Source organism: Pituophis catenifer, unplaced genomic scaffold (assembly GCF_029215685.1).
Source record: "Pituophis catenifer annectens isolate HBS135680 unplaced genomic scaffold, rPitCat1.0.hap2 SCAF_15, whole genome shotgun sequence".
Taxonomy (NCBI): Eukaryota; Metazoa; Chordata; class Lepidosauria; order Squamata; family Colubridae; genus Pituophis; species Pituophis catenifer.
In genome coordinates, this window is record NW_027256895.1 from 12,574,919 (window position 1) to 12,586,387 (window position 11,469).

Here is an 11,469-nt window from a genome sequence, read left to right on the forward strand (position 1 = left end):
TTTCACTGGTAGCTGGTGGACCACAACAGCAGTCCCAGCCAAAAACGGAGTCTGGGGGTCACCCGGGCCACCATAGGTGCCCCAGACACAAGTGGCATCGATCTTGCCATGCCCACCCTGGCCATGCTCACCTGGACATGGCCCCTGCTCCCCCACCCCAAAGTAAACACAACCCTGATGCGGCCTTCAATGAAATAGAATTTGACACCCCTGGCATAGAATATTGTACTCATTACTTTGACCTTTGTTAACAATGTGTTGTGGCCCACCAGTGGAGCTGACAGCAGATTCAGACAGTGAGGAGGTTGAGGAGGAACATGGGCCAGTCCTGGAGTCTGGAGAAGATTCTGATGAGGGCTCTGCGTCAGAGGCAGATTTGGCCAGGGCCAGATGCTAGTTATCTGCCTTCAGAGGCAGACATCAGTGAGGCAGACGAAGAGCTGGAGCCTGTTCCCAGTATGCGCATGTGCAGAGTTGCCAGACAAAGAGAACAGCTAAAGAAAAACGGTCGACTTGGGAGTAAGGCCACAGGTGGACGATGAATGGCCTCTCCCAGAGGGAATAAAAGGGAAGCAAAAGGGGAGTGGAGTTTGCAGAGACAATTAGTTTGGCTAATTGGTTTGTGACTCTCCGAGATTCCCATGCCAAGTTCTGAAAATATCGGCCTGGCAGCTCTCCAAGCCAGATAAGGTCGGTGACTGTAAATTCTCCCTTGAAAGGTTTTGCTGAAGGTGAATGAGAGGAATTCACTGTTTCTTTAATAAAAGAAGTTTTGTTGGGACCAGGATTCTGTTTTGTGCTTTTTGGGGAAGCCTAGGTCAGAACACAATGCATTGTTTTAAAGTAAGAGCTACAATCCAGTGCATTAATTTCATCAGTCTAGTGACTGAAAAATTAAGAAATTGAGAAAAAACATCTTTAACCAGCACAAAAATTATCTTTGGAAACTGGGATTGAGAGATATAGAAAGTCATTGATATCAATAATTGTAGATATTTAATGAATTATTATTTCAGACGAATTAGATCCCAAAATGATATAATCACATTACTTCTCCTTATCAATCCATTTTTATGCAGTTGATTCCACAGTAACAATATCTCTCCAAGCACTTTCTTTTTCCTCTCCATCTTAAAATAATCTTCTTCATTCACTGATAGGCATTGCCTCTATCTCTTTGTAATGATCCTTGTGAGAAAGGATACAGCAAGGAAAAGATAGAAGGGAAGTCGTTTTGCTGCTATGCTTGCCGTCTGTGTCCAGAGGGGAAAATATCAAAAACGAAGGGTAGGAAATTTCCAACTAAAATGTGATTAAGACATGATGGTACAACAATGTCTATAATCCACTGTATCAATTCCAATCAATGTGTTCTTTTCCAGATGTGGATGACTGCTTTCCATGTCCAGAAGATCAATATCCAAATCCTGAGAAAAATATGTGCATTCCAAAGCGGATCACTTTTTTGTCCTATGAAGAACCCTTGGGGATCAGTCTGACTGTTCTTTCTCTTTGCTTTTCCTTAATGACAACTTTGGTCATCACAATCTTCATGAAACACAAAGACACTCCCATCGTCAAAGCCAATAACCGGAATCTCACTTACCTTCTCCTAGGTTCCCTCCTTCTCTCTTTCCTTTGTGTCTTTTTATTTCTCGGGAGACCCAATACGATGGTGTGTCTCTTTCGACAACCAGCTTTTGGCCTCATCTTTTCTGTGGCGGTTTCTTGTGTCTTGGCCAAAACCTTTGTGGTGGTTCTCGCATTCATGGCCACCAAACCTGGTTCCAGATTGAGGAAATGGGTGGGGGGAAGAATGGTCAGTTTCATTCTTCTAGCCTGCTCCCTTGTTCAAATGTGTGTTTGTGCTGTGTGGCTGATAAAGTCCCCACCGTACCCAGATTTCGATGCACACTCGATATCTGAAGAACTCATCCTGGAGTGCAATGAAGACTCGGTCATGTTCTACTGTGTTTTGGGATTTATGGGTTTTCTTGCTCTAGTTAGCTTCTCTGCTGCTTTCCTAGCTAGGACGTTACCTGACAGTTTCAATGAAGCCAAATTCATCACCTTCAGCATGTTGGTCTTCTGCAGTGTTTGGCTGTGCTTTATCCCAACCTATCTAAGCACAAGGGGAAAATATACATTAGCTGTGGAGATCTTCTCCATGATCTCCTCCAGTGCTGGATTATTGATGTGCATCTTCCTTCCCAAGTGTTTTATCATTGTGATGAGACCTGAACTGAATGATAAACATCAGCTCATGAAGAGAAAGTTTTAACAAATCTTTCCATTTGCCTGATATCCTTTATATGTAAATGTTGGAGATCTTTCCCACTGGCACATTTAAGCCAGAGGACAATGTGCAATATAGAAGATTGGCCTTTGTCTGAGATTTAAGATAGATCAGAACTTTTTTTCCCCCCTTCTGGAAGGCAATTATAAATGGGGACCATAAAAGCATATGGATAAATAAATAATAGCACAAATTGATGTATGGACATATTTCATGTATGATGGACAGCTCTGACTAAATATATAGATTAAATATGAATTGTAAATTTGTCTTGACTGGTCATATAAGTCCGTATCCACACTAGAATGTGAAAAATAAGTGGAGTTAAATACAAATGAGGTTTAAAAGTTAGGGCTTATGAATTTTTTCTGAAGCAAGCAAACAATGGCAGTTTTTTAATGCACTTGATGTGTAGGGCTTATATATGAAAAATGGGCTAAATTCAAAAGAACTGGCTGGAATTTACAGAGCCTTTCCAACTAGGTGATCTGAGAAACCATTTCACCCAATGAAATGACCATGGGTCTACCCCAGATCTTCCAAGGCCCGACTTGGGATAATAGTCATACTCTGGATATGATTTTCTTTTCAGAACAATAGTAGTATGATCTGGGGACTTCCAGTTTGATGTCGCGGCGAGACAGCCAGGAAAATAGCGGGCTCTGTGGAGTCCCGCGAAAAACCCAACTGCTGAACCGCCGCCGATGGGTCTTCGGACCAGAACCGTTCTGCAGGGATGGGGTAGGAAGAGATGCACCTCGGACTACCAAGAGGAACAGGGAAGTTCCTCGGAGGTTGGAGGGAACTCTCTGTGAATCGGCAGTGGGGGGTGGCAGCCATGACGGCTGCCACGAAGCTGGGACAAACCGAACTAAGAGATGTGCAGGAGGAAAGTGAAAAAGAATGAAGCTCTTTGAAGCCAGGTGAGTGGTCTGGCTTCCAACCTAGACTAGAAACAATGCTTGAACAATGATGGTTACTTGTAAGACCCCCTAGCCTTAAAACAGCGGCTGTGGATTTGAGGGGCATAGAAGATTTTGAAAAGTGACTTTAGAAGAAAAAGACCCATAAGGAAAATTACTTTGGTATTGAATTAATTAACAATTAAACATTGAGGCATGTTAAAAAGCCTGGAAAGAATTTTTTAAATTAGAATTGGACTTGGAAAATTGTTCTGCCCCAGCTACGGATCTCAAAGAATGTAGCACACACAAACTCTGAACAAAACTCAGTTTACTTCAAAACACAGTCTTTTGCAAATGCAGGCTGTTAATAAAACATTCTTAACAACCTGCCAGAAATTCCACAGATAAGATAGAGTCTTACTAGAGTTGGCAGAAAGCCTATAAATCAGGTTTGCAGAGAAAATTCAAACTCAATGATCAGCGAACGAACGGACGAGCACATGTTGTTTCCTGCAGCTTTTTACAAGCTGTGTGCAAACTTAAATAGGCTAAGGGAGTGGCCAATTAGCCCCAAACCTTACTCTCAAGCCTCCTCCTGAGTAACCACTCCTGCCTTTTGGCAGCTCGTTCATTGAGAAGAGGCTCCTCCATTTAATCCTCTTCACTTAAAGGAGCCTCTGGAGGTTCTGAAGGCCCTGGCTGAATCCCTGCCTCTGGCACCACATCTTCTTCTGTCTCCTCACTGTCCGATTCGAGCACCAGCTGCACAGGCTGCTGGTGCGACAACACACCAGCCTCCTCATCGTCGGGATCAGCAACAATCCGCGCAGGCCAGTGGCGGGCCACAACAAAAATAAGAAAAAAAGAAGGGATTTAATATTTTTAAAATTCAAAAGAAGAAGAGAGTTAAATTGGACTGTTATATAATTATAACAAAATGGAGACTGGCGTGACTAAGGGAAAGTGTGGATTGTAGAGTAACACCTTCCACTTTAAAAAGAAACACTGTAACTTGCCATTCATTTTGGAGCATTGTGAAATTACTGATAAATAGCCATGAGAGGTTGGTGGTGGAGGATTCTTCTTTGTCCACAGATGGCTTTTTCGGTGGAAAGAAAGAGGAAATACAACGGAACTTTTATAATTGATACTAATTGGCGCAGGAACAAAAGAAGTCAAATGGCGCAGGAACAAAAGAAGGAAAGCTGCTGTACTTTGCAGGGAATAGAAGTAACAAAATGAACTAAAATGATACATGAAGAATTAATTTTGGGAACATTGAATTTGAAATCGATTATAAGTTAATAGACAAAGAAATGAAGAAATAAAATATACATGACTGGAAAGAAGAATATAAAAACAGTTTGAGTAAAAAAATGGAACTGTATTGTTTAGATGAATATTAATTATGAAAAAAGTTGTTTAGAGATATACAAGGATGGAAAATAAAACTGGATAGTATTGATAGAAAGGAATTTTTTATAGATGAATAAGAATGTATACGAATATGAGAAGAATCCAAGAAATTTTATTGATTTATATGTGGATATGTTTGATGTAAGAACTAAGGGGGCGGGGGGCCTACTAAGCAGGTATATACAAAAAGTATGAAGGCTATTGCTTAACGCATTATAAGCCGCCCTGAGTCTCCGGAGAAGGGTGGCATATAAATCAAACCAATAAATAAATAAATAAATAAATAAATAAATAAATAAATAAATAAATAAATAAGTCTCAATGTTAAATTGCAAACAAAGCTGAGAATGACAATAAGATTAAATATACAGAACTAACCTATATATGGAAGATATAATAAATTAGGGGATTACACAGAGATAAACAGTAAATCTAATAATATGTTTAATGAATATGCTGGAAACAGCCAAATAATAGATGAATATGCTGGGAAACAGCCAAACAATAGATGGAGATGTGTACACTGGGCATGAAAGTTAAATAAAGATGAATATGCTGGAAAACAGCCAAAATAGTATGAATATGCTGGGAAATAGCCAAACAATAGAGGATTATGCTAGGAAACAGCCAAACAATAATTGAATATGCTGGTAAACAGCCAAAAGAAAATGATAAGGTATAGTTAAAATAAATATGATTTAAGTTGGAATTGATAGTAATAATAAAATGATTATGTTGGGATTAACATCAAAATAAAGGTGTCTAAATTGATATGAATAATAAAATAAAGATGATATGATTGTAATAATGAAATGATTCTGTGTATAATGAAGAGTGTAATGTGTGATAAGCCTAAGAAATATAGGTGTTAGTTTAAAGAGATTAGAATTTAAAGATTTAATGTAATGGGTCATGGGATGGGCATCTAGATAGAATTTAGGCTAAATAATTGTAATCAAATACTGAGTTGTGTTATTTGGAAATTAAGACTTGTGGTGATATAATAGAGTGGTAAATGTTTAGATTAAGATATTATAATTGTGGGGGGGGGGGAAATTGTATTGGTTCTTATTTTGAAAGATGTAATGGTGGAGACTTGGGAAAGAGCTCGACAAAGAAAAGAAAGCGATTGTACCTATTCTTGACCGGACCAATGCTTCGTTCTTAAAAGATGTATTTTATGTTTATGTTTTTTTAAAAAAAAAATAATAAAAAAAAAATTCAAAAAAAATAGTAATATGATCTGCTGGGGGAATCTGTCATTATCCCCTGTCATGGCCAGACTATGCCCTGGTGGCTGTGAGATTTTCTGATGATCACCTATTTGAATAGTTCACCTTTGACAACTAACTTGAGTTTCAGAAGGAGCTGGAAGATATCTTCCAGCTGCATGACTCTGCGGAGTAGTCACAGAGCCATGGACTGTTCTGTCCAAACTCTTCACTCAGGTCCGCTTCTCCTAGTGGACGCTAAGCTTTAATCTGATTGGCTGCCCGTCTGACAGCTGAATATAAAAGGAGGTGTCAGATGAAGAATCAGCTGTTGCTGTTAGCTGAGCAGTCACTTGTTAGAACTAATAAACCTGTTAGCTTTGCTTTAATTCTGTCTCACCTCACTTCTTCCACCCTCTGTTTGTGGAACAGAATACTGGCGACAAGGTGGGATCCTAAGACTGAGGCAACAGAATCAGCTAGTCACTAAAATTGAGAGCTGCTCATTAACTGCCCGACCTGAAACCACAGATGACAAGAGATCATGCTATGAGCCAAATTTCCGCAGACACCCAGTCACCATGGACTGACAGGAATGGCTGCACTAACCACCTGTTTTGACCTAGGCTTAGTCCAAATTAATTCCAAAACAAGTCCTTCAGAAAAAATCCTTTGGGCGTATCATAAACCTTTAGCTTCTTTGGCACCATGCCAAAGGTCTTTCTTGGCAAAGCCCCTGAACAAGCTTCTTTCTTGTTCATAAACAAGAGACGCCGACTAGAAGACAAATTTAGCAACGTTGCTTTCCTACAAAGAGCCCAAGAGCCTTTGCAACTCTTTTAAGCCTTATGAGAGGGGCCAATAATTTCCTGGCCTTACACGTCCTTTTTGCTTTAGCTACTCTTATCTTCTGGCAGCTCTGCACATGCATGCACTAGGAACAGGCTCCTCCTGTTCCTCTGCCTCTCTGCTGTCTGACTCTGGAGGCTCTGGAATCCGTACATCACGCCCAGATGGCCCTGGCCCCATCTCTGCCTCTGACACAGAGCTCTCATCCGGGCCTTCCCCAGACTCCAGGACTGGCCCATGGTCCTCCCCAGCCTCCTCACTATCCGACTCCACTGCTAGCTCCACAGGCTGCTGGCAGACCACAACACCACCCTCACATCTTTCAATCCAGCCTCGGAGCTGTGCGATTCCTATATCATGTACTTTTAATGTTTTCTCGAAGCAAAGAACTACATAGGTCTCTCCAGCATCTGTAAAAGAGCCTACTTCCCATGCTTCTGTGGGGCTGAAATGTTTGAAACTGCAAGGGCTCTACTCATCCCCCAGACGGTACAATCTGAGCCCTAGGAGACATTGCTAGTCAAGATAAAGTACCATTTTGCGCCAATGCCCTCACAAATCACCTGCCATCATGCATTCCACCACCAGAACCAAGCAGAAGGCAAGTCCATTAACCAATTTGTGGTGGCCCTGAGGGCAGCAGCCCTGTACTGTGAGTTCAGGGACCTGGACAATGTCCTCCTCGATCAAGTGGTATGTGGAGTGGGGGACCTCTGGCTGAAGCACTGACTACTGGCCAGGACTGATCTAACTCTTCAAACTGCACTAAATGAAGCCCACACTGCTAAGATGTCAAATCAATCGATGGCAGAGATTCAGAGGGCAAATAGTCAGACTGCAGCGAGAAAATCTGCCACTGTCCATCACGACAAAATAGACCTCTAAGATGTAACAAACGATGACAATGACATCCACCACCTCAAGGTCATGCAAGGAAAAGGCTGGGCTAGTGAGAAGAAACCACTATAGGCAATTTGTGTGGGCTGTCATCGGGTCATCGGGTCATCCTGCACTGTTCTTGCCTCCTCTCCACTCTCCATACTCAGGAATCAGGAGGAGGCAGTCCTTGCTCATCGCCTGAGCTCCGTCGCTCTTCATCTCCACTGCCTGCCCTCTCTCAGTCCTCCTGTCCCTGTTCCTCCCTGCTGGCAAGCTGTCCCAAGCCCGAGGGCCACAGGACTGCCTCGTCCTGCTCCTCCCCAGGTTCACACCCCCACTGGCAGTTAAAAGGAAGAAACAGCTGCGATCACACATTGCTCCTAGAAGCACAAAGCTGAAAACATCAGCCTGAAGATTTTATTTATTTATTTATTTATTTATTTATTTATTTATTTATTTATTTATTTATTTTGTATACCGCCCTTCTCCCAGAGGGGACTCAGGGTGGTGAACAGCCAAAATTAAAAAACATACAATTATGTTAATTTCTTGCCTCCCACCTTGAAAGAGGTGGTGGTGATAATTAAAAAAAGAATTAAATCATTAGCTTCCCAATTTAAAACCCCCAAATCCATAAAATTTAAAATCCCAATTAAGAACCATTTAGGCTAGGCCGGCTTGGTGGAATCAAAAGGTCTTCAAGGCTTTACGGAAGGCCCGGAGGTCCGGGATCAATCGTATTCCAGGAGGCAGCTCGTTCCACAGGGCGGGTGCCCCCACAGAGAAGGCTATCCCCCTGGGGGCCACCAGCCAACATTGCCTGACTGACGGCACCCTGAGGAGGCCCTCTCTGTGAGAGCATATTGGCCGGTGGGAGGTTATCAGTAGCAGCAGGCAGTCTCACAAATATCCTGGCCCTAAGCCATGGAGCGCTTTAAAGATGAGAACCAACACCTTAAAGTGCACCCAGAAGACCACCGGGAGCCAATGCAGCTTGCGCAGGAGAGGTGTTACATGGGAGCGCCACGTCGCTCCCATAATCACCCGCGTGGCCACATTCTGCATCAGCTGGAGCCTCTGGGTGCTCCTCAAAGGGAACCCCATGTAGAGAGTGTTGCAGTAGTCCAGGCGTGACGTGACGAGGGCATGAGTGACCGTGCACAAGGAGTCCCAATCCAGAAAGGGGTACAACTGGCGTATCAGGCGGACCTGATAAAAAAAACCCTGGCCACGGCCGTCATATGCTCTTCTAAAGACAGCCGTGTGTCCAGGAGGACACCCAAGTTGCGAGCCCCCTCTGTGGGGGTCAGTGACTCGCCCCCAATAGCCAGCGATGGCACCAGCTGGCTATATCGGGACGCCGGTATCCACAGCCACTCGGTCTTGGAAGGGTTGAGTCGAAGTCTGTTCCTCCCCATCCAGACCCGCACGGCCTCCAGACACTGGGACATCACTTTGAGGGCATCATTGGGGTGGTCTAGGGTGGAGATGTACAACTGAGTGTCATCAGAGTACAGATGGCATCACATTCCAAAACCACAGATGATCTCACCCAGTGGCTTCACATAAATGTTGAACAGGAGTAGCGAGAGGACTGACCCTTGTGGGACCCCGCAAGCAAGGCACCTCGAAGTCGACCTCTGCCCCCCTTCCAACACAGACTGCGACTGGTCAGAGAGATAGGAGGAGAACCACCGCAACACGGTGCCTCCCACCCCCAATCCCCCCAGCTGGCGCAGCATGATACCATGGTTGATGGTATCAAAAGCTGCTGAGAGGTCTAACAGGACCAGAACAGAGGAACAACCCCTGTCCCGAGCCCTCCAGAGATCATCCACCAATGCGACCAATGCCGTCTCCGTGCTGTACCCAGGCCTGAAGCCGGACTGGCACGGATCTAGATAGACGGTTTCATCCAGGTACTGTGGGAGCTGTCGCACAACCACACTCTCCACAACCTTCGCAACAAAGCGAAGGTTGGAGACCAGATGGTAGTTTGCCAAAACGGCCGGGTCCAGAGAAAGCTTCTTGAGGAGGGGCCTCACCACCACCTCTTTCAAGGTGGGAGGCAAGAAACCCTCTCTCAAAGAAGCATTTATAATCCTCTGGAGCCAGCCTCGTGTTACCTCCCGGGTGGCCAGTACCAGCCAGGAGGGGCACGGGTCCAATAAACATGTGGTTGCATTTAACCTCCCCAGGATCCTGTCCACGTCCTCAGGAGTCACAGGGTCAAACTCATCCCAGATAACATTCTCAAGACCAGCCTCATTCACCCCGCCAGGATCTACCCAGTCAGAGTGCAAGCCTTCCCGAATCTGAGTGATTTTATTGTGCAGATACTGTGCAAAATCCTCAGCCTGCCCTTGCAAGGGGTCTTCCCGCGCTCCCTGATGTAGGAGGGAGTGAGTCACCCTAAACAAGGCAGCTGGGCGGTTATCTGCCGATGCAATAAGAGCAGAAAAGTGGTTACGCTTTTCTGCGTCATCCAATAAGATGACAAATGACTTCATTAAAACTCGCCAAGACACTTCCAATTTTACGTGGGAGAAAACCCGAATAACCAGAGACATAGATAGATAGATAGATAGATAGATAGATAGATAGATAGATAGATAGATAGATAGATAGCATATAGCAATGCCTACATTTACATATGTATCTTCATTTAGGGATATAATGGTTTTATTTTTGTCTTTTGTCTTCCTGCCCCAAGAGGCCTTCACACGTACTGAAGATGTTCACATATGTGACTGTCTCACTATCATTTTGAAATTAGCCAGTTTCTCTCATCCAGATCCTAGGGGATCCCTTGGAAAAAGGAGGAGCTGCCTCTGAAGGACGCTATTTATTATCCCCACAATATTCCCATCCTATGACTGGGAGGCCCAAAGCTCTGTGAATTGATTTGATAGCATGTTGCACTCCCTATTTGTGCCTGAAAAACATCTCCAGAAGACAGGTCGGTCTGATCTCCTTCAAAGATCTTCTGGCAGACAGAGGCATCTGTACACAGAAAGAAGACACTCATGGAAGAGGTTAGTTTTCATGGAGTTGCTGTTAATGGTGATGCCTCGAGTGGTGGCATCACGAGTGAAGGCCTCGAGCCTTCAATTTGACCTTCAGGAGCCTGTTCCTATTCGTCACACGTATCACCAGCTTGGAGACATCAACATAGCTGGCATTATGTCTGCATTGATTACATTTTCTGATCCCATTGATTTCCATCAACATCCTTCTCAGGCACTTCAGGATGCAATTGTGTAAGTACATCATTAATTTATTGTCAGATTTCGGACCCTGCTGCTAAATCACATTTGGTTGAAATGTTTTCCTCTCGAGACAAAGGCTCCGGAAAGAAGCATCTTAAATGAGATACTTAGGTTTATTTTATTTGAAGTGAAATTTCAGCATCCACAGAAAGTTCAAAGTATAGAATAGAATAGAATTCTTTATTGGCCAAGTGTGATTGGACACACAAGGAATTTGTCTTGGTTCATAGGCTCTCAGTGTACATAAAAGAAAAGTTACATTCCTCAAGAATCATACGGTAAGTGAATCCAAATTTCCAATTATAACAAACGACATCTAAATATCTATAACTACATCTCTCTGATATCTATAACTATGGCTTAATTTATGAGGATGAAACCGATTTGGAGGGAGGGAATGTTTCCCTTGATAACTTTTTCATTTGAGATTTCTGGTACCAAAATTCAGGAAGTTCCTTCTGGATAAAAGCCATTCTTAAAAACTGCAGTTTGATAGATTAAAGGTGCGAATAAGATTTGGAAGGTAGTGTTTTCAATATTAAGCAAAAATCAAAAACATAGCCATACATAACCTCAAACTGGCTGGAGTGAAATTCAAAAGTCATGTTAGAAAGTATTACTTCATAGAACGTGTACTGGAAGCT

The 11,469-nt window shown here is 43.3% G+C and overlaps 1 protein-coding gene across 1 annotated transcript in view; it reads left to right on the forward strand.

The window, feature by feature from the left end:
* The window catches only part of LOC139324656 (vomeronasal type-2 receptor 116-like), a 10,491-nt gene extending 8,210 nt beyond the window's left edge, over positions 1 to 2,281 (forward strand). Inside the window, exons 4-5 of the mRNA XM_070954389.1 lie at positions 1,161 to 1,287; positions 1,383 to 2,281. Coding sequence (XP_070810490.1) covers positions 1,161 to 1,287; positions 1,383 to 2,281 — 1,026 coding nt within the window. The remainder of the gene's footprint in view (positions 1 to 1,160; positions 1,288 to 1,382) is intronic.
* Positions 2,282 to 11,469: the final 9,188 nt, after the last annotated feature.